Here is a 24,490-nt window from a genome sequence, read left to right as displayed (position 1 = left end):
AAATGTCCTAAAGCTTAGATAGAAAAAGTAGAACGTGTGTTGTTCTACGTTTACAGTGTAAGAGACAGTAATGGAGTTCTATTTGTGTTATTTCACAGATAATTAGCTATTATCACACATGATGTATTAACTAAAGAAGTGAAATGAAAATGACTTGTCCACTTACAAGTTTTTACTCATTTTAAATCGCACAAAAATAGAAAATCAATATGTGTTGGTCAGTGTTTGATGTTGTGGCAGGCTGTACAAAATACATCAGCGTATGTAAAATTGATCTGACGCTATATGACTCATTCAAATAGTATCGGACACATCCATGAATATATTAACTGGATGAAAGTTTTTGGCATGATGAGATCATCCTCCTAAAAAAGAAATATGACCTCTGAGTTGTGAGATGCTTCAGAATCACTGGTCTAAAAATGGAGTATTAGAGATAAAAATCAGCAATACGGTCTCGTATTCTTGTTGCTAACTGATACCAAAGCATGCCGTTTTTTTAATATTTAATTCACGTTACATTAATAGTGCTGTGTTTTTTTTCTATTAAACTCTCATCTGTTTGCTCTTCACTCGCACCGTTTTGCTATTTCGGTCTCCACTCAAACCCCTTGTTGTTTGTGCTTAGTCACGGCTTTCATTGTTTGCGTGGTCACAAAAACTAATCTGCCTTGTCCTTTTGTTGCATTCAACCATAAATGTGGCAAATAAAAGTGAGCTCAGTTGATGAACGAGCAGACTTTTACATCTCTAAACAGTTATGATGGCTAACGCTTTAAGAAGAGCTATTTGTAGAGCCATTTGCAAAGCGTTTTATAATAATGTATATGTTATGCAGCTGTATAGTTTACTTTTGCGTTGTTTATTACGGATGAATCTAGTGTTGCAAGCCGGGTTTAATAGGACCAGTAACACTCATCCAGAGATCTTTTATCTCTGTTAAATGTGGGCAGAACACATGGTGCTGATGCAGGCAGTGACAAAGAAATACAGAGGGAATTCAATTATCACTGAAGACATCAACAGAGCAGCATTTTAATGTTGAAACTGGGGAGCAGATACAACAGGATAGAAGATTACCTTTGATTGGATTCACTTTTATGCATTACTTTACATTGACAACCGACTGTATATCACAAAATATTTTCAATATTAGTGACTTCAAAGCCCAATCCCAGTGGAGAAATAACAAAATAAATCAACACAGCACTTATGCAATACCATTAAAACAATAAAAGAACCGAAAGTGACATGTTAAAGAAAAACGACAAGTAGAACATATGTAGATTATATGTTTGGGTTGCGCTGAGATTGATTAACTTTCTAGCCATGTTTATACAAACTATTGGAGATCACATCTTACTGTGAGAACACCCCTTTACTCCGTACCACTGTCTGCTGTGCTACATGTGCTGCAAACAGTGCAGGGTAGTTAAATTATGTGATGAAGCTATTTCTGAGTTACCTTAAATGCGTTTTTCTGCATTGTCAACTGTAAAAAAAAAATGTTTTTTTGTGATTTCAGGCCCTGCTGATACTAATACATCTGTCATTTTCCAACATCTGCAAACCGATATATCAGACGACACCTTTTTTTTTTTTTTTTAGCACAACATACATTTGGTTGAAGCAAAAAAACACAAATTTACCCTTCAAAGAGTAAAATACTTTAATAGCAAATAATCTCACTTTTTTATTTAATTAGAGGTCACCTATAAGAAGGCTATGAGGGACACTTTACCATTTAACAAAAGGAATCGAAATGTATTATCCAGGTGACAATTAGAATTAAAGGATGTGTGTAAACAGTCCAAGCTCTGTGGGAGAATGTCCTCAGCTCTCTGGTCTACTTTCCTTGATTTGCAAGATTTCCATGAGACTGTAGTTCCTTTTGCGTGTTCCTCCTAATGAAGGTTAGGCTGTAACTTCCTTTCTGCTTAATGAGCAAACACCGAAGATTATCAAATGCTTGCACACGCCACACACACAAAGTTTTACATTCCCCCAATTTAACATAAATAATTAATACGTTACACAGCGTTATTAATGGGGAATTTATCTTCTAAAGGCTCCTCGCTGATAGTTTGGTGCCCTTGCTTTCTGAACACATGAACGCTTTTTAAACTCACTGAAAAAAAAAAAAACAGCCTTTGAAGATGCAAAGTCTTCATCCAACACTAGTGATGTGTGCACGGATCTGTCTGTGTGAGATGCACACTACCATTCCAGGAGTTAATTAGATCCTGACTTAGCCCAGCATGCGCACATTTACCCTTGCGTACAAACACATGTTCACTCGCTGCAAATAGACCATATCCTAACGAGGTCGATGGGGAAGGAGAGTTATTAGGCTCACAGGCTGAATAAACTGTTCCCTCTCCTGTGAAAAAAAGGCCTTAGGGCTGAACAGACTGAAGGATGGAGACAAACACAGATGGAGAGCTTGATGGACAATTAGAGACAGGAAAGTGCAGACAGACAGATTGGAGGCGGCGAGACGCAGACAGCGACAGACAGACAGCGCTTTATGGCTCTTTGCGGCATTAGTTTTCAGTAGGTGAGATGAAGTGTCATTTAGCTGCTGCAAAATGATCCTTTTTCATTTTCTTGTAGAGGACATGGTTATCTAACCGCTCTCAAAGATGCGCTCTGGGTGCATATGTGCAAGTGTGTGGCTGCCGGCTGATTTATGGGATGCAGCCGTATAACCCAGAGCATGCTCGTAACATGGGCCTGCATTGTTCGACGGAGAAAATGTACCTGTGTGGATGTGTATGTGAGATGCTCGTTGCCATCACAGGCACTATGCTGCATAGCTGAATGCATCAGTGCCTAGCTGCCCATCTATCACCGTTATATCACAGACACACACTTATTCACACACACTCAGGGCAATTCATCTTGAGAGGAACCACTGCTTGCTCTTTGGCTGCCACGCACACACTGTGTCACTGATACGCCATCAGAAGCAAACCCGCTAATGGATACAGACAAAAAGCTACCGGAGCGAGCTAATTAAATATACCTGCTCAAGTGGCAAACTTACACACATTCTGTTGAGGTCCTAACATTTTTTTGTTATGTCAGCATGAGTTACAGCGCATCGGACATTAATGCAGGATTGACATATAAACAAGTGTCTGTTACATTCAGCTCATGCCTGAAGAGTTTACATTTGTTCATTACCTTCACAGTAAAATGCACTTTTTAAAATAAAAAATAACAAATTTTGGCCTTCACTATAGTGCACAGTGGAGAGACAGGACACATGGGGAGAAGAGTGGGGCAAAGACATGAAGTATATGGCTATGGATCGGACTTGAGCCCATGACCGCTGAGTTGGTGACTATAGCTTGTTCATAGGTCCACCGCTCAACTTGTTGAGTTGGCTACAAGGGCGCCCCATAACACCCTTTTAAATCTGGTGTCTGTAGCACCCGCTTCTTGGCCATAATGTCAACAACATCTGGTATGCAGATGATTCAGTGTTGATCAGCGAGACAGAAGTAAGACTCCAAAATCTTTTGGATAAAGTAATAGTCCAGAATGAAAGACTGGGTGTATCCCTGAACACAATGAAAACATTCACTATGACAGTATTGGCGAGAACAGAACCACTCGTATGTAAGGACACAATATCAAACAGACCGAGAATTTCAGCTACCTCAGCAACAAGCTAACTTCAGATGGCAGATCAGACCAGTAGATCAAGACACGTATTGGCATAAAGATGCTTTTAACAAGAAAAAGACCGCCTTTGTGAATACACACATAAGTATGCAGACCAAACTAAGAATCCTCAGATGCTACATCTGGTCAGTCTTGCTATATGGATTCAAAACGTGGACAATATCAAACAATATGCAGAAGAGACTCCAGGCAACGGAAGTGTGGTTCCTATGAAGAATGCTGAAGATATCGTGGGTAGAAAGAGTAATCGATGAAGAGGTGCTTACGAGAGCGAATGTGAAAAAGGCAATGCTGGCAACCATCAAATTTGAAAAATTTAATTCCTAGGACACGTGATGAGGAGGAATAGTATTAACAATCTTGCAACAACAGGTAACATAGAAGGGAAGAAAGCAAAAAGGATATATATTGACAACATCAAAGACTGGACAAATACATGGAATTCCAACACTGTACTACATGCAGCGTATGACAGAGAAAAGTGGAAAGACATGGTTGTCAACGCAATTACACAAGACACCTAAGAAGAAGAAGTCTGTAGCACTAGTCTCCCTCTAGTGCACCAGTAACAGTGCATTTTATATTAAACAGCAATGACTGATTCACCATAGCAGAATAGCGACGACGCCATAGCAATATAGATGACTACAGCAAAAAGCCTTATGTGGGAGCTTGTGGTGGAAAAACCTAGGATGAATCCAAGACCAGCCTCTGATGCTCAGTATAAAAAAGAAACTTGGGATTCAGGAGAAGAAAAGGAAAGTGATTCATGTCTGAAACATGCATCCCTGCCAATTACGCCCACTGACATATAGCTGTAATTGAACATGTGTACGCTAACAGTGGCCTGTTTACACATCCATCAGTTACACAACAACAGTATCATCCATTCAAAGTGTTATTTCTGACTGCTTAACAAATGTATATCCCATGTTAGTCTGGCTTTAACTACCCATTGTGTAGAACATATTATAGATCAGTCTTCTAGAGGGGGAAAAAACGATCTAGCTTGATTGTATTTCTTTAAATCATTCATCATCGGTGGGGCTAAATGAAGGACGAGCTTTGACGAATGAAATTATTTTGGTGAAATATTTGCATGCAGGAGGCAAAAACTGTCATTAAAATGAATAATTTTAGGAAAAAATAGCCTGGGTTGCCGTATTGCATCTGCCAAATCTTCTGCAAAACTTGAGATTTTTGGTGGGATAAGCTGCTGCCTGGAGGTGGTGATTGGATTTCTGTAGTAAAGAAAACAGTCACACAAAGCTGCCTAAACTGGCTGGTCAACGGGAGGCTTATAAATTCCTCCTACATGCTGTGAGTCAGACTAATCCCACATTCATTCTCCTTTAATCTCACTTTTGGTCTCCTCCTCAACTCCTGCAGGACAAACCTGCCTCTGTAGCTACTAATATCCCCATCATGTTAATCCATTAGCTGCCTTTTTAGTTTGTCTGCTGTCATAGAATGTATCTATAATGTTTGATCACTGCAACTTTTAGTTTAATTCAATTTATTTTTAGCTATATCGTCACAAAACAAGGTGAAAGAGAGAAAACATAACAAATTCAAACAGTTTCCTTTTGCAACCTCTTTGGTGCCGGTGGGAAGAAAAGACTTCCTTTAACTTTAACAGAACAAAATCTCAAAAAGAAAAATCAATCCATACTTCTTGCCCTTGATTGTGCAAGGCTAACATAATATTAGCATGCAGTGTAAAAAAAAAACCCAAAGTGTAGCAAAGTGTGTGTGCTTATTTGTGCATTTCCGGATCTCTTTATGTAGCAGATTAGAGAGGGATGAAGTCCTACCCTGCTAATGTGAAGCTATAGTTTGCGATACCTTTTTTTTGAATATTCATATGCCTTGAACACTGCACCCCATTCTGTCGTCATTTATCAGCCTGCTTCTCATATTTCCTCACAACTTTCCCTCCATGAATTCACAATCTACTTATCACCGCTCATTCTGGTTTTTATTTCTTTTTCCATCCTTCTGTCTTGTTTGAGCCAATTTTCTCTCTCTCCTTTTTTCTCCGTCTTAATCTTACGCTTTCTCCGCTTTCACTCGTCCCTTTTTGTTCCCACCTTTTCCGTGTTTGTTAGGATCTCTATATATATTTGCTTATTCAAGAGTGGGAATGCAAAACGCCCACTCGCAGTCCTTCAGCAGCACAAACAAGAAATCCTCGTTCATATGTTCAAGTGAAAGCGAGATGAAAGGAAGAATGCACAGACAAAAGGAAATTTTCTAAAAAAAAATGAAGCAGAAAGGGAGAGCAAGTGAGCAAGTTGTGCCAGGACAGTGATTCAGCATAATATGAATAATGACGAATGAATAATTTATATTAGTTGTGGTGTACTATCAGCAATAATATATACGAGTAATAATATCAAGATATTAGTCACATATGTCAGTGGCAAAGCATTATTTATGAAAAGTGGCGTTCTGCAGCTTTATAACGCAGAAAATATTCTCGCTGCTGTCTGACAGCAGGCCTGAGGAGAGGAGGGAGAGCAGATGAAAGACGAGGATAAAAAGGCAGAAGCAAAAGACTGCCAAAGTTCTGATAAACTCAGTAGTGTTTGAACTTTGGTCTGATTTGTTTGTACTTTTAGCAACGATTGTCACGATTAAGCAGCACCCGGCAAGTTTGTAGCTGCCTGTGATCAATTAGAGGTGTGACATTTGTTAGAGGAAACGGTGAAATAACCAAAAGAAGTCTTTTTTAACCTGCGGCACGGCTGTTGCACCTTTAACAAGACCCGACGGTAATGTAGTCAGCAGCTGTTGTCTTGTCTTCAGCTAAAATCCATCTAAAGCTCGAATAAACGTGACTTTTCCTTTTTAGAAACTCTTTCAATCAAATGTTCCGTCATCAAGGACATTTAACCAGCTCCCTTTTAGCAAAGCTTTGCAGTATTTTCGAGTGAAAAACCTCACATTGATTTACTGCTGAAGCATTTTTCTGAGAATTGACGCCCGGCTACTTCACGGAATTTAAATTTTATTGACCTAACTGTTGAATCCGCGCGCACACATGCGTTGCTTACAGCTGGTTGATGTTAATATGGTGTTTGACATTGAGCTCCTGCTTCTACACGGGCGCCAATTAGACAACACAACCGCGGACACACACTCGGGTGCAAGCACACACTCTCGCACAGACTTGAATCTAATGACTGGTATTTGTGCGGCAGCGTATTGACATAACCCCCGGCTGCAGTGGTCTCTTGTCAAATCATGTAGAACAGAATCTCTGTCTGATGTTCATTTCCTATTCTCTCCTATTGATTATTCATTTCTTTCTTGGCAGATTAGCCTCAAAGCTAGCTCTGAGCCAGACAAGCACGGTTATACCAGGAGATGTGTGTCTCTTTCAAATATATGTGTGGGTGTGTGGGCCACTCTTTTTCTATGTTGTGACATATAAAGCAAAAACACATTTAAGCAAAATAGGCCCATGTTTGTGTATAATTAATTGTATAGGCAATAGATGTGTGTGAAATGTAATGATGTGTGTGGGCGGCATCTCCCTATCCTGTCATCTCCTTGAAGTCTTTTAGACATGTTTGATAAATGAGAGAAAAGCTAATTAAGCAACCTTTATGTAAATGTATTCATCAACGTCTGCATTGAGTTTGCATTATTCCGAGGTTTATAAATACATCTCCTCCTCATATGTTTTATAAGCCTCTCAATATGTGAGCAAACAGAAGGAGGATGTGATGCAAAAAAAAAGAAAGAAAGAAAATGTTCTTGTAGGGGATGAAAGTGGAGAAGTAAGGAATTGAATATGTGCGCCAAATTGATGTTTAATTAACAAGCTTGTTCAAATCATTAGTCTGTCTGTCATCTGTGGTGCCATCAATCACTGGATGTGTAAAAACCTGCCCGGCACTCTGGTCCATGAAGGCATCCATCAAAGCACTTAGCCAGTCGGCGTTCTTGCATTAGTCTCACCTCACTGAGCTAATGTACTGATTTGTGTTTGTATTAGATACAGCACTGACTTAACTAGCCAAGCAGCGAAGCACACATTTTCGTGTTTTTTTTTTGCTGGCGTCTCACTGTGGAGCCTCTTGGTAGAATAAATTCAGGGGTCTGCAAGTGTGTCTTTAATCTAACATTAAATACACAGGCTTTTGCAGTGAAGTTTAATATAAATGTTATTTTTTTTAGATCTATTACTATTCTGAACATTATGGCCAACTACCTCCCACATCATGATCCATAATGGTGAGTATGAGGTGCGACCAAAAAGTTCCAGGACTGCGTCTATGAAAATCAAAAACCATACCTGAATTAAATTTGGCTCCTGTCACTGCCAAAATAAGCTCCTTGTGCAGCGATAATGAGCTCCAAACGCTTGTCCAATGCTAGTAAGAGTCACTGGAACAGTCCTGGAACTTTCTGATCACACCATGCAATTGACAGATTATACAGAGCTGTTTTACTCGGAGTTTAAAAAAATCCTTGTACACATTTAAAGATTCGTTATCGTGAATATTTTGTTAAATTTGTGGTTTTATCAGTTTCAGTAGAAGTTCGTTTGACGAATTCCTATAATTTTAAGAATCGTTTGCCTTCGGAATCACTGTTAATAGCTGACTTGAAGTCGATCAAAACTTCTAAAACTATCTCAGTAAGTGAGATGAGACATTAGTATTACCTTTGCTACTCTGTCAGTTTGATTTTGTTTATTTCTGAACAACCTTTTGCATTTTGTTGAAGTATTACATCATTATTAACACTTATTTACGTAAGTGCCAAGCTTGTGCTGAATAAAAAGGCAAACACTGTCTGCTTTTATTTATAGGATGTTTTGAAGTTTTTCTCATAGCAGGTATCTTGTTATACAAAGGTAGCACTTTACCCCTGCTTTCAAGGATTTAAAAAAAATAAAAATTGGGATGTTTTCTGTGCCAGGTTAGATTATTCGGCTGATGTGTCATGCAGTATAAGAGGTATTTGAAGAGGCCTCTTTCACAATGAAAATTACATTTGTCATAACGAGGAAAAATTCCGTTATAACTTAATCTTCAAAGTTGTCTTCAAAGTGCTGGGTCTCAACTTTTAAAGCCTTTTCCTTTTGTCGTCGAGAGTCTTTAAAGTTTACATTTTATGCGGCTATTCAGTTTGTAAAAGCAGGTGTCAGGATCTACAAACAGAAGATTATCACAGTTTCAAACAAAACTTTGATCATGAAATCATTTTTTGAACAAAGTCCCCCCCAATCTCTGTGCCTTTTATTAAACCGACCCAAGATGAGTAATGCATTTGTACAGATCTCGAAGCAGATCACAGCGCCCGGCCTTCATGCCTATGCAACACGAACAAATAATCAGCCACAAAATATGAAAATGACTTGGAGGCAGATATGGAGATGATTGCCTCCTCATGCAGTTTTTGGCTGGCAGATCTTTTATGAGACATGAAAGTTACTTTTCATCTATACTTCTGCCTCTCAGAGTTTTCCGTGCAAATCCTCCCCTTCGAAGCCAAGCTGCCTGTGGTCTCTGGTGTCATTAACTGTTAGCGGAAAGACTGAATTTAATTCAGCAGCTTCAGGATGGAAAATGGAGTAGAGCGGAATGTGTTTAAGACAGACAGGGCGCATATCAACATGTAAACATTTTGCCCATCCATCATCTCTGCAACCTGTATCCCTGTTTATCTCTCCCACAATTTCCTCTCATTTTCATGCAAACATCCAAATACAAGACAGCACTATAATGAATACTGAGTATTATATTCAGGTATTAAAGCCCCAGTTAAAGCTGCGTTTCTGTTTCTGCACCTGCACGCATGCAGCATTGAGGCACAGTGAATGGATTTCATTGATGTCACACGCTGCTACTGGCTGCAGACAATGGGCAGACAGAGCCAATGAAAGCGGCATTGTGTTGTACTCTTCACACACTCCGACACGCGCACCCCTTGCTCCGGTTTCAACACCTGATGCAATCCCAGGAAACAGAGACAGTAGTGTTTTCCCTGTTAGCACGACTCCTAACAGCAACAGTCGTTTAACTGTCTCAGGGCAGGATTGCAGTTTCTTGCGATATGCTGATTAATGATGCATCATGTCATTTCACATCTCATAAGAAGAGCAGAGAGAAATTCTCATTATTGCATGGCATGTTGATCTATGGTTTAAAGTACAATACTTTGTTATGAGAATTTGCACAAGTACTGAATGTGTTGCCGATGTACCGAAACAGCAAAAAAAAGGTGATGTTCTGTTGGAACGAAAAGAAATGCAAATCAGTTTCCTGTCTTATTAGAAATCTAGTTACATATAACGTCTGAATCTAGCAATCTTATGTTTGATTTCAAAGGTCAAGGCCAATGCCTCCATTTGTATTCATATTGTGAGGCCTTTACCTTGGTCATGCTGTAGTTGTTTTTGCAATTAAGGCCATCCTTTTGTTATTTATACACTCCCTGTCAAAAGTTTTGAGACACTTCCTCATTCAAATAAATTAGAACCTGTCTCAAAACTTTTGACGGGGTGTATAAGCCAAAGGAAAAAAAAATACCTTATCGACATTGCTAAGAATTTATATGTATGTCACTGTAAAATGCCTGCAGTAGAGATATGTTTTTAATAGGGATGTCCCAAGCCGATCTGAAATATTGGGATCACTGGTCTGATGAAGGGATTTGTTGTTTGTTGTGAGAGCATGATTTGTGGAAGGACGTACGGGATGAAAGTTTTGACTGTTTTTCTTTATAAACAACAGCAATTTCAACGAATAATTGATTAATTGATACAAATTAAGTATAGTGGGCATGTGTCCTGTGCTGACGCTGCAGTTTTAGTCAATGGACAACTCTGTTATTTCCCACTGGGATACAGGAACACTGCCCTAGTCTGGAGGCCATTATGCACCACAAAAATCTTTGTCATGTGGCCTGTTGCTAGCTCTCTGCTTGCCCACATGGAGCTGCCTGTAGTAAGAGGCCCCGTTTCGACCAAGCTTGTTCCAGTGCTAGTTCGGAGCCAGTGCCTGATTTAGCACCAATTCTTTTTGTTTCCACCACCTAAGCACTGGTTCCAGGACCAAAAATCTGATGCTTTTCAGCCACCAACTCTTTGCTGGGCCAGAGTTAAGAACCAAGTACATCCCAGGCTGGGTGATAACTACTAACTATTTACTAACAGTTTGATTATTTGTTTCTGGATTGCAATGTAGGCTTGCAAAGTCAGGAACAGCACTTGCATGATTATGGTGCGCGACAGTGACGCAATGACATGGCTCTAACTTGGCTCTTTGCCAATGGAAAAGCAAACCCGCTCTTAGGAGGTAAGAGATTTGAACCAACTAAGCACTAGCACTGAACTAGCACCTGGTTCTTTTTGGTGGAAAAGTGCAATTAGTGACCGCATCTTTGGGTCGGTATAGTAAGAGTCTACTTCAGCTAATCTACAAAACATTTTCTGACATGCATATAGAGAATACAGGTATTCGCTGTCTTTTGAAGCTTGTGCAAAAACAATGCACTCCTTCGACATTACATTTCAGGATGTACAATAACATCCGTGACCACAAACATAACAATAAGGGCCAGCCTGGATGTAGAAATACAATGTCTTTCTTAATGCATAGTGCAGCTGTTCACTTGTCAGGCATATACATTGGGTTGATTTAAATATCTTTAATGTGCTTAAAGTGCATAATTTTCTAGGAAAATGATATTGGATTTTTATTCAGCAGATACAAATTCTTAAATGATTCCAATAAGATTAGTTGCAAGAATAACTGATTAGGACATTAAAACTAAACTAAAATGACATAAAACTGATAGGACATTCCAACTTTCCATGATATCCACCACCACCTCCTCCTCAAAAAGCTCCTCCACTGCCTACTCGTGCACAGGTGACCTATACTTATCTTTTTGAAGCACTAATTAAAGACAGATCCATTATTTTATGTTGCAATGTCAACCCTATGTTGGAGATTCATTGTCACTAATTAGTGTCTTGTTTATCTTTGCATATGGACTATTAGCATAATTAGCTCTGTGATTATGGTAGAACATTAGACGGGCAGCTCAAGGGCCTTTTGTGAACTAGTGAGACAGTATAGAGGCATATTGTTCTAATGTACACTTTGCTTTCTGCTTTGTATGGCATAAGTGATCAATTCCCATGATGCCTTCACTCCCTGTAATATTCCTGGGATGGAGATAGTACAGTGTATTGTTATTTAAGTAGTTTTTAAACTAAACGTAACTGCAGGCTGCACTGTCCTCTGTTGCACTGGGAATAATGCAGTAGGTGATACTCATAATAGGGCGATGAGGCTGAGTGTGCAAACATAGATGTCTTTGTTGATGTGCTTGAATATGTGTGAGATATAATAAGCCATGAGGCTATATTCAAAGGAAAGTCATTTGACTGTACAGCAACGTTCATATTAGAAGTTAAAGAGTCCCAGATGAGAAAGCAGACTGGAGTCTATCAAACTTAATGATCGAACCAATGATACTCGACAAAAGATTAAAATAAACGGACAGCCACAAATGTAACTTCTTAATTGACTGAGCACACAAAAATCAATTGCCTTTTCGTCAGAAAAGCTATGCACTATAGATTAAAGCTCTTGCGATTCTGTTGCCTTGATGTGTGCAGTCCATTAATAATTCTGTAATGTTGAAAGAGTATCTTAACACCAGGCTGAAAAACAGTTTTGCTGTCCTCTCTGGTTGGAAATTTCAAGCTTGTTTCACCAGAGTGCTTGGTCGCATCCAGTGCCAAAGTTAGGTGATTAAACATATTTTTGGATGGTGATTTTTGTCATTTAATTTTCTAATTTGCTCATTTGCTTCCTTAAAAGCTTAGTAAATAATTAACCTCTAAAACATGATTCGGTGTGTACTCTAACAGGAAGTGGCAGTTGAACCATATTATGCACGTTCTTATTGCTCTGGTTTCCATCTTTACAAAGCAGGCCAGTGACTGACTGACAGCGAGAGTTTAGCAGTTGCTGTTTCATCGGTTAGTGCTGAAAAGTAGTATCAATTCATAAATCGTATTTCAGAACACACCCCAGTTGTACGCCCCAATCATTAAATAGCATGTTATCCCCACTTGTTTGTACACTGAGAGGCTGCAAGTGGAGGCGTCCTTTAGCTTGCCAGTTCCATCCACTTTAAAACCAAAGTGATCCCAAATAGGTCACTTTGTTTTCTTTTTTGCAACGAGTGCCTCCTTGAAAGTGGTGTATATTTGAATTTTTTTCAAATTGTGAAATGGTAAATGTCAAAGAAAATGTCATTTATTTCGAGGGAAGTTTGTTCCGTTTAAAATGAAGCAATAAATACGGAGTTCAAATGATTTTTTTGAAAGAAAAATTCTCTTCAGATACACTTCAGAATTAATGAGTTCATCTATAAAGGGACCGATGTACTTTTTCACCACCATTCTTTACTCTATTGTACTCTATTGTTAGTGCAGCCTTCCAATAAATTCTGCAGTCTGATCCACAGGGATTGAATTTGGACTCATCTGTCTATAATGCCTTTCCAAAAGCTGTTGCTTATTGTGCATACTTATTTTTTTTCCACAAATTTAATCCTAGATGTCTTCTTCTTTGCTTATGAATTGTTCTGTCCGTGTCATTCACCCTCATTGTCCTATTTTAAATGGTCTGTGATTGTAGTTGTATCTATCTGCTACCAATCTGCTGCTCGTCTTTCTGGGTCAGAAAGTCACCCAAGGTTTTTTTTACGGGTTTTTAAAAATGTACTCCACTGTGGAGGATGGAACATTGATTCTTTTTGCTGACCCTCTTTGTAAGCAAATTATGACTTGACTTTACTCTGATCTTGCTTTTCCTGTCTTTCCCACTTTTGGCAACTGTCCTAATTAACGAGTATCAAGGCAGTTTATTGTGGATCGTTTGAATCACTGACCCTAAAGTTTACACAAGCACCTCTCACAGAGGAACAACTGGTGTAATATTTCACATTAACGATGTATTTGTCCCACTAATTTTGACAAGTTGTGTTAAAACCTTCAGCGCCCACTTTATTGGGAAACGTTCAGGATTTCTCCGGCCACAACCTGATTTATTGACATTAGGGGGGAAAATTGCTTGGAGTTGTCTTAAATGTGTCACTACTATGAGTTTATTATTATTTGTTAATCTAACTTTATATAAAATAACCTTATCTACCATATTGACATTTTTTGACCATCTCAATGTAACAGTTTTAACCAAACAGCCCGTATATTCATGGGTAAAACAGGGGACTTGAAGGAGAGTTGGCTCAAAGTATTGTGCTAACTTTGCACTCGCTATCTCTGTTCTAGAGATGTGAGGAAACTGTGTTTAGTAGGAGCCAAATAGCATGAGGTCTCTGCAACAAAACTTTGTTTACATCTTGGAAAATAACTAACTGTGAGGACAAAGGCAGAAAGGCAACAAAACATACTGAAGGGCACCATGCATCGGGAAACTCGTGGTGTTCCTACAATTCTACGATTTCCACAATTCCACAGTTTCATTTAGCAGATGCTTTTACCCTAAATGACGTACATTTGAGAGTAAATACAAAACAAGCAAGGCTCTAGTCAGGAGAAAACAACCCAGATAAGTGCCATAAAATAAGTTCAAGTGTGATAGTAGGACTTTGTTGCTGGATTTTTAGTCGTGAACCTGTTGATGCCAGACTTGGAAAATATCCGTGTGTGTATCCAGATGAGAGAAATCCTTGGTTTTGAGCTACAACTACTGAATTCCAACTCTGATAAACATAGCTGCCTTTAATATGACATCTCACATCCCCAATAACAACCAACAGAACCTGGATCGAATAGTTTTTGAAAGCTAATTTCTGTTTTCACATTCAATCAGATTCCAAAACAAACATTTAAATTTATGTATGCAAAACAATACGTTATTGGCAAAGCTGCTGGAAGCTCATGCAAATGGCCACTTTATTGGGAAATACATCAGTTTGAAAAATTTAAAAATTTCCTTTAACCCCATAAACCTACAATAGCAATATAACGTACCACACAGAGCAGACGTCACATTAAAGAATCTCACACTGAGAGAAAACACTTTGTTTAATAATTAATCCAAGCAGAGCACAATCCAGTTATTTCAGCCTGTAGCTTAAATGCTACATTTATGTTATTTTAAGTGGTATTTTTTAGATTAAAGTACTGGAGCACATCCGACACACATGAAGTCTTTGCTCAATCTTCCATCCGTTGTGTCAGATGGTAGTTGCCTAGATATTAGCTACAAGAACAGTAAATCGACTCCCAATTGGATCCATCACAGCAGTTAGCCAGTCATTTGGCTTCATTAGCTTCACCTTTCTGCACTTTACGATTGCTTTTTGTTTCCGCAGACACAGCAGTTGGTCAAGTATAGTTCAGAGTATAAGTTCTCACTGGGTTTAGCAGCAATAGCCACATTACTGAGGCTTTTACTCGAATAACCTCAGGGCACGACAAAACTTTAAAACCTCTAAAAACTTTTGGTTCTCAGCTGTACAGTACATCGTATATTGACTGACACTGTTTAAATGTGGTTTGCAATCAAAGATTAAACTACGAAGATTATTTTCACAGTTTTCTTGTGACTGACCAAACAGCTAAACTTGAGATGTGCAAATTTGGACTGTATCCAGAGTTTCTGATGCTAATTAGAAAAGCTCTCTTGGCTCTCAGTGACTACTGAGGTGTGAATGTGTGGTAATTATGAATGTTGAGCAGGTTTTTGGCCAACAGGTGCCTCCTTTTGTGGATGCATAAAAGCTTGCTGTTATTTGTTCACTTTGTTTTCTAATGAGATGCTAAATTAAAGGCAGTGATACACATTACAACAAGTCAGCCTCCTCTTGATAAGCAACAAGTTGTTTTTTTTCATGCCTGGTGCAAGGAAATAATTCAATATTTGACCCCCAGTTTCAGTCGGCTGCCCGAGGCAGGACACTGCATGTTCTCAAACCTTGGTCTTCTGGATCATCATCCTATATTTGCACACGCAATCAATATTGTGTTGCCTGAAAGCTTCTTCTTGTACAGTCACAGAATGAAGAGCTGGTGGTTTTGAATGTGGACTGGCTGGAAGGAGTTGCACTTTGGCTCAGGAATATGCAGTTTTGCTCGGAAATTATGCAGACAGACTTGAGAAACAAGGTGCTGCAGCAGAAAAAGAGAAGCTGGTTAGCCTTCTGCGCAGGATCAAAGCAGAGAACAGAGAAATGCTACAAAAACAGGTTGCATCTGACAGACAAAGAGTTGTGCTTTCTCCTGCAAGCTTTATCCTTTTGTTCTGTCACACATACACACACATGTATGCAGTCATTACTCTCAGCCTTCTCCTTCCTGAGCCCAACATCGTGATCAGCTGCATGGCCTGGAGACGACGCTGTTAACTCACTCACACTTCAACACCATCGCCAACAAGCACTCGAATATGCATGCAAAGCACCCGACAGCCTCCTGTAACCGTGGATTGGATTTTATTGGCGGGACCCCATTAATTCCTTATGGATGCTCATATTGATTCAGGGTGCCTCTGGTCTTGTTAATTCAACTCAGCCCAGATGGGTTTTGATTCAGTTTGCGTTGCCTGAAGGTGACTGCTGCTTTTAAGAAATGTGTGAATAGAGTTAAGAGTGATGCAGCAGAGGGAGAGAGAGACAGGAGAGGGTAGAAGGAGGGGAATGCAAGAATAGAGTGAGGAATATATCAGAACAGGAAGGATACAGTTAAAGTAAATATGGAGAGGGAGATAATGAATTTCGAATGCTTGGGCTTCCGCTCTTTGAACTTTTTTTTGATGAAAAACAGAGAAAATGAATGTTACACTCAATTACTGATTCCCGTCTTAATACATCAAGGAGCCTTTATTTTTCACTAGCTCATTATGCTAATGAGTCATCACATAAAGCCCTCTCTATAATTTGCAACTGGGGTTATCTGCATGTTATGTGTGTGTGAGAGAGTCCATGTATGTGTCAGAGGAAGACAGAGATTGAGAGTGTGTTTGCATCCAAGCATGAAAGCCAAATGCAATTAAAGCTGCAAGCAGCGTTGGTTGTGTCCTCGCATCCTTGTGGTTCCGCTATCCCACGTATGTCCATCAGATGGCGCTGCAACTCAGAGTGCATGTGACTGTGATCACACATGTAAAATCTGAGGCAGATTGGTGTATCTACAGGCTAGTTAGACAACACTTCCTGTTTCATGGCGAGACATTCAAAATGGCTGCATTCCGCTGGTCGCTATTTCCATGTCCTCAGACTTTTGCGACGTGTTTTGGTAACTTTTGATCACCCATGCCTGGTGTACATCCTTGCCAAATTTGAGCTCTCTCAGGGTTACCCTGTTTGTTTGTTTTTATCTATCTATCTATCTATCTATCTATCTATCTATCTATCTATCTATCTATCTATCTATCTATCTATCTATCTATCTATCTATCTATCTATCTATCTATCTATCTATCTATCTATCTATCTATCTATCTATCTATCTATCTATCTATCTATCTATCTATCTATCTATCTATCTCTGACTGATTATTGATAAAAAAAAAAAAAGGGTTACCCTGTTTGAGTTTATAGGTTTTGAAAATGTCCAAAAATGACACAAAAACTGTCCAAAATATGACACATAATTCAAAATGGCTGACTTCCTGTTGTGTTTTGGGCATGGTTGTCATTTACAGTTTTGTGCATCTTGATGAGTTACATATGTCTACCAAATTTCATAAGACGAGATCAAACATACTGGTCCTAATAAATGTTTGAAATTTTCCAGGGTGTGCTATTGAGCCATTTTGGCACCCTAAAATTTCAAATGTGTGTGCAGATTTTCACGCATTTTCGAGTATGTTTAGAGCATAAAAATTTCTTCCGTCTGACGTCGAGAGTATAATAATAATAATTCCTTGCATTCCAGTAGGTGCTCGGATCCTAAATATTGATCTCTTCTTGATGAACCTAAATATGACGGAACTAGAAAACAACGAAACACAAGAAAGAAAGTCAAAATGGAATTAAAAATTTGAATTAATCGAACATTGTATGGCCCGTATAATTTAAAAAGTATATAACATGACTGACTTAAATAATCCATCATCCACACATGGTCACTTGAGCCGAGTCACAAAGAGGATGCCGTGTCTTTTGTCCTCTCCAAACACTTTCCTGCCTTTCCCTTATACACAGAAATGCTATTATCAGTGGTTCAGAAGATGTAAAGAAGGGGCATGTTGTTCTTCCTTCTGTAACTTTGCTACCAGGGCGAGAATGGACTGAGAGGAGTTATTTGTCATTGTCAGCCTGAGTGCCTCGTTGCCTGTCTGCTGGTCAGCCTGTCTCGCACAAAGTTTTCATCTCTTTTTCTTTCCCTTTTACTGCCTTGAAGTGTTTCCTCACCGAGCTCCACTTTTTTTGTTTATTTCTTCCCTGTTGTCTTTGTTTCATCTCTGCTCACCCTTTCCTGAGCCAGACTTTCATCTGCTCTCTTTTGTCACATCTTTCCTCTCTATAAAGCACGTTTATTTTTTCTGTCACTGCTTACCTGCGATCCTGGATGGAGTTTCCTGCTTTGATTGTGACTCAAATTCAAAATGTCTTCCATGGCAACAATTTACTACACTGTGTTTTTTTTCTCTCATGACTTTTTCTTGTTCTTCTTTCAGGTTTAGAAAAAGTCGGCCGTGATTCCAGCTATGAACAGGAGGGGAAAGTTCAGTTTGTGATGGATGCCGTCTACGCTATGGCCCACGCTCTGCACCGGATGCACCGCGAGCTCTGCTTCGGATACCCAGGACTCTGCCCGAGGATGGCCAGCAACATTGACGGCAAAGAGCTGCTGAGCCACATTCGTGCCGTCAGCTTCAATGGTGAGTCTTAACCTTCAATGTAAAAAAAAAAAAAAATACACTTCTAACTGTAATGTTTCACAGCAGTTTTCTGTAATATTACAAATTTTCACCATTGACAGTTACTAACTGCAGATAACTAGTAAAAATCACAGAAAAAAGTATGCATTAAAACCGCAAATCATGTCGACATCTGTAGTTTTATTTATTGCATTTTGATCTTTTATAATGTTTGACTATAAAATGACACTATTTTAAATCTATAAAAAACAGCAACAAATATAGTTATTTTACAGATGTTTGCAGTTATTGGAAAGATTAGTGTATTGAAGATTGAAAAATGGTAAATATATATATATATTTGTAAAATAAGTTGCTTTCTATTTTTCCAATAATTTTGTCAAATAACGTTAAAATCCAGTGAAATCATCAAGTAGTGTCAATTTTAAAACAGCCAAAGCGATACATAATTGCCAGATCAAACATTTGTATTTTTACAGATAATAATTGATTCTTTTACAACATGTGACTGTCAAATTATATAATTTTACTGTATTTAAATTTGCTAAAAATTTAACTGTTTTACAGATATTAGTGATTATTTTCATAATTTTTAATTTTAAAATATTTCACAATTTTTTTTAAATGTGTTTTTTTTTGACATTTTGATGTCAGAGCTTCTATAATAATAATAATAATAATAATAATTTTGTTGTTGTTATTGTACATGTAGGAGTCCGCTACGTTGGTTTTTCTCCACAAATGGAATTTTTCAATAGAGGGGATAAATTCCATATACCTACAAATACACTGAGTCTACACATCTGATGCATATGTGTTTAAATGCATGTACACACAGTAAACTTGACATCTTACGAAGCAGAATTCACTCTGTTAAATCCCTAATATCCACCTAGCCATTTAAATTTCCTTGTCATGCTTCATGTTTTCACTTCTTTCCGGTATGTTACTGATGATATCAGCCTTTCTGGACAGATCAAAATTAAAGGAAATGAAATAAATTAAACTGCGGTAATTTAATCGAACAGCAGGACTCCAAATTAAAATTTCTCTCAGCTGCCCCCTCTGTTTTGTGGTATAATGTGAGAGAAAGATTGTGAATTATTAAATCCCTTTACAATCAGATATAAGTACATTTATGATGAAATGAAGAGAAAGAGAGCCCTATATAGATACAGATCAGCACCGTTTAATGTAGAGCTAAGTGCAAAACTCAAATCACAGATCATGGACCTTCGTTTACTGTCATGGCATCACTACTATGGAATCTCTTGCAAACTCAGTATCTTCTTTACAATCGCTTCTGACAGCTTGCTTTTATCATCAGGCTTTCCTATGATTTCTGTTGTCTTTTTTTATGTGTTTAACCTTTAACCTCAAGTAGTTTTGTGGGTTTTTTTTTTTGCTCTTGTCACATTGTTTCCCTCTGTGGACCTCTACAGAGGCTGCAGAGAGAACTCAGAATGCCTTTTTTTAAAATTATAATGCCTTGAATCATAAGATGTTTGGATAATATGGTACTATGATCTTTTCCAGGGCCGATACCAATGCCGATTCTTGGTAATCAGCAACGGCCGATATTTGTAGCTGATGATATACATTACATGTAATGATTTAACAGCATGTGATAGTAGAGAACCTGTCATTCATAATTAGACTTCTTCATTCATACGTGTGGCTATACCTGAATATAAAATAGAAATAGGACTTATTAAATTGAGACACTTTTTCCTTTTATGTGGGATTAACTGGACTTGATCAGTTTGTCTCCTGGACTTGCGTCCAGTGTTCTTCTCTATTTTCTGTCACTTTTATTGCCCGGTAAGGCCCGTATCTTAAGTCATTATTAACTATTGTTTCCCAGACTTTTTTCAGGATAATTTTTGGCTGCCTTCTAACTTAGCGCCAGCCCTTAGCGTAGCCTTAGCCACTGTGAGAGAAGCTAGTTTCCTGGTTTGTGAAAAAAAGAGCATTTGAGTTATCAATAATCAGTCAGTTATAGATAGATAGATAGATAGATAGATAGATAGACTTTTAATCCCGAAGGAAATTCAAGAATAAATATAAAGAAAATTAATATGAAGAAAAGAAAAAACACAGATACCAATAAATGGAAAAATGCCAAATATCAGCCATGATACTAGGCCTGGCCAATAATCAGTCTATCCCTAGCTTGAAAGATACAATCCAGCCTGGTCATAGGCGGAGGATTTTAAATTGTGTTCTGGATTTCACAGGACTCCAGTGAAAAGACATTAACATGAGAGAAATATGATCTTTCACGATTCTTGCTGCATATTTGGGATCAGCTGGAGGCTTTTCAGAGACTTATTGGGAAATCCCGATAAGAATGCATTGCAGTTGTTCGGCTTAGACGTAGCAAATGCATGAACAAGCTTGAATTCTGAGACGGGATGTTCAAGTCAGTAGTCAGATTTAAAATTCTGAGTTGTTCCTGCAGCGTGAATTATAGAAGGGACTAATTAGACTCTATAAAACTTTTAAGACACTGTACATTGCTGTTGTTGTGTTTATTCTCCTTGACTTGACATGTAATTTGTCTAATCCTTCTCACACAACACAACATGTTGCATTTCACCTTTAAAATTAAGCCTTCAGCTTTCCCCAAACACATTATATCTGCCTCTATTTTGCTTCTGTCGTGCTCAGTCATTCGTTTCCCCTCCCTCCCTCCCTCTCTCTCTCTCTCTCTCTCTCTCTCTCTCTCTCTCTCTCTCTGCACGACTTCCTCGACTGTTGACAAATTTTAAGTGGGTGAAAAACATTTGCTCATTTCCAAGTAGTATCAGGCGCCTCATTTGAATATTCTCTTATTAATCTCCTTTCTCCCCCGTTGATGCGCCTGTACCTGCTTTTTCTGTCAGCCTTTTCATTTCCTGTGTTCCTGTGTCCGGTATTGTGCAGAATACATAATAGCTGATGAGCTATAGAGACGGATGGCAATGAAATACAGAAAAAGGGGGTCATATTGCCAGGATTACAGGAATGCTCATCTGATTTAGAGGTGAGATTAAAATTTCATGAATATCTGCGAGTGGGAGCGCAAAAATGTGTGCCGCCGCTGTTTGTTGTTTCCGGTGTTATCTCGTGTCTGTCATTGCAAGAAGTGTCAGAAACCAATTCGCAGGCGAGGCTCTGATTGCTCTTTCATACAGCAACAGCAGGTTTATGCTCTGGGGTGTTTCTCGGTTATTGCCGGACCTGGAGGGCAGAGAAATCATCCCATAACCACAAGGTCGCAAACTTTATCCCCAAATGAATCACTCGAATCCTGAAAGTTGTCCCACACCGAATGAGCAGCGAGTAACCCCGGCAGTATTTAGAGAGAGAGTGAAAAAGTAGATTAGATAGAGCTGGAATGATATGGGAATATGAGGTTGATGTCGGCGCTGTTTCATAAGCTGGTGGCGAATTTAGGCTGTGTCACTAAACAGCTGGATCAATATGATAAGTGATTTTCTAATGGCAGGCTCAGATTTTATATCGTCGGAGGCTGTTTTCAGGAGCCTTAACCTGGATACTTTCTCTGTTTCTTTGTCATTAAATGTTAAAATCGCTGGCTGTGTTTGTTCGAGGTGCAGAAGAAGAGCCATGGGGCTTCCTGGGTGATTGCTGTAGTTACTCCTATCAGGTTTGTTCTCACCGGACGCAATCCTACAAGACGTAAAGCTTTTAAGCCGGCTGTTTGCTGTGTGCTGAAGTGGGCCTGGGTATATTTGTGCTTTCCAATTAAAAGTAGTCTTCTTATTGATCTGTTTAGGGTCGACATGACTCTGATAACACTAGAGAGGAAAAGAGGGCAAAGATCGAGGGGAGCTGTGTTGCACAAGGGAGAAGAGGAAGGATAAGTTAAAGTTGCTGGAGCATGGATTCCCGTTTTCTCTCTGCTCGAGTCGGATCCATACCGATTCACCTTTTGGAGCAGCTGCATGAGAAGTGAGAGAGAGAGGATAATTTCGAGTTGTCGGGGCAGCGATTGTTCTCCTGTTGGGGCTGTGACTTGCAAATTCAAACTTAACGGGTAAGAGTAACAGAAAAGGAAATAAAGGTGAAGAGAAACAAGATTAGGAAGGAGGAAACACAGAGCTAATTAGGGAGGACTCACCTCTTGGATCTGTGGGGTGGACTTTCCCTTAAACACAATGTGTTAGACTCCCCATTGATGAAGGTTTTTTTTTGTTCAAGCTCAAACTCTGACCAGTCATTAAATTGTGAGCTTTTATTTTGATAGGGCAGCCATCTTTGTTAGAAAGTTTTAATCCTCCCAGACAGCAAAACAAATCCACCAAGCAGACATACCTTTTAGCTTTAATTTTTTGCTTGACATCAATGGAAAGCTGTACATTAGGTATTTACCACAATTTTATTCTTTGTTATTAAGATTTCTCCAGAAGCATCAAATATTTAATAGAAGACTTCACCTTAAATCTCCTACTTTTAATACCCCCAAATCCCTGCACAGACGCGTGAACACCACACAGGTTGGTGCATTGCAGAGCGGCTGAGGTGAACAATAAGGAATCTGACCCTGGAGCAGCAATGACACGGTCCAGCTTTTATTTGTTGGTGAATTTATTGGCTTGTCCAGGCAATCACACACATTCATGCATATAAAAATCATGCAGACAGACGCATACCAATGCACCAAAGCTATTAAGAATAATGGAATCTAGAACTCTGAAAAATTCTATGCAAAAAAAGAAATTAGCTCCAACAATAAGCAAATATTTCTTATTCAAGGTGTGTTTTGATGTGTTTCCTCAAACTTATAAGTGTTTTATCTTTCACGTGGTAAGTGGCTGTCTTATCAGAAAAGTTAAACCATAATTTCAGCCTTGAATTAGATTTTTTTTAGTCTTAGCAGCTCATTTGCATATAGAGCAGGAAAGTGAGATTCTATCACGAGTGGCCACACAAGACACATCTGGAGACGCATTCTGATGCCAGGTGTGAACCGACACACTTATGATCGGATCATGAAGGCCGTATGTTAAGATCTTGCGGTGGCACATTTAAGTACTAACATTCCTTTTTTTTTTATGCCGCAAAAATGTTGTTCTGCTTGTGCTGTCCTGACTGATCAGTTGGGTGATTTAGTTGGTGTTTCTCAGTCAATAATTCCAATAACATTATTTTAAAAATTCCTTTTTGTCTTGCTTTCTTTTACTTCAGTCCTAGGCAATCATTACAATACGTGGGTACATATAGTAGTGCAGTGTTCTGTTAATACAGATAGAGGCACATAGTAGAAACCATACTCTAGCAGTAACAACCAAGACCAGTTCAAGGGCACCCATTGCAGAACAAAACTATCAACTTTCTAAGAGACCAGTGCCTCTATGATGTTTTGAATCACATTTATAGAGTTGTTCTATAATGGCAGTCAGTGAAAATCGCTTTGACTTCAATGTATTTATTGAGGAAACAGACTCCAAGATACTTCAAGTTAACTTGCATTAACTTTAACCCATGAGCTGCATGTTCTCATACACTTTTCTTTGCTTTTTTCTGTCATTTAATTTGCAGGTCAGGCCAGTGGGCAAATGGCAAAATAGCGAAGTGTCGCCAAAATGTGCAAATTCAGGGTTTATTTTTTATTGAATCAAGAAACGTTCTGTATCGAGAATTTATTCTGAATGGAATCGTAGCACACACACACAAAAAAAACTTTGGTATTGAATCAAATTCAATCATGAGGCTGCCAAAGATTCCCACCTCTAGTGCAAAAAGAAAGCGAGAAACGAGATATTTTGGGCCTTTTTGTGGGCGTATACATGTTTTTCCATGCAAGGAAGCTCATTGTGGTCATATCGCTACCAGGTTATATCTCCTGCCGAGAGACAAGATGGACAATCCCATGGCAGCAGACTTGCAGTAATTAGAGGGGCTTG

At 38.8% G+C, this 24,490-nt stretch overlaps 1 protein-coding gene across 4 annotated transcripts in view; it reads left to right on the top strand.

Annotated features, from left to right (window-relative positions):
• The window catches only part of grm8a (glutamate receptor, metabotropic 8a), a 329,262-nt gene that overhangs the window by 245,593 nt on the left and 59,179 nt on the right, over positions 1-24,490 (top strand). For all 4 annotated transcript variants that reach the window (XM_051944844.1, XM_051944828.1, XM_051944847.1 and 1 more), the window contains one exon: positions 18,375-18,578. In XM_051944844.1, coding sequence (XP_051800804.1) covers positions 18,375-18,578 — 204 coding nt within the window. The remainder of the gene's footprint in view (positions 1-18,374; positions 18,579-24,490) is intronic.

The sequence above is a fragment of the Acanthochromis polyacanthus genome, chromosome 1, assembly GCF_021347895.1.
Source record: "Acanthochromis polyacanthus isolate Apoly-LR-REF ecotype Palm Island chromosome 1, KAUST_Apoly_ChrSc, whole genome shotgun sequence".
NCBI lineage: Eukaryota > Metazoa > Chordata > Actinopteri > Pomacentridae > Acanthochromis > Acanthochromis polyacanthus.
The sequence above is the reverse complement of the archived record's forward strand: the minus strand, read 5'-3'. Positions and strand labels throughout refer to the sequence as shown.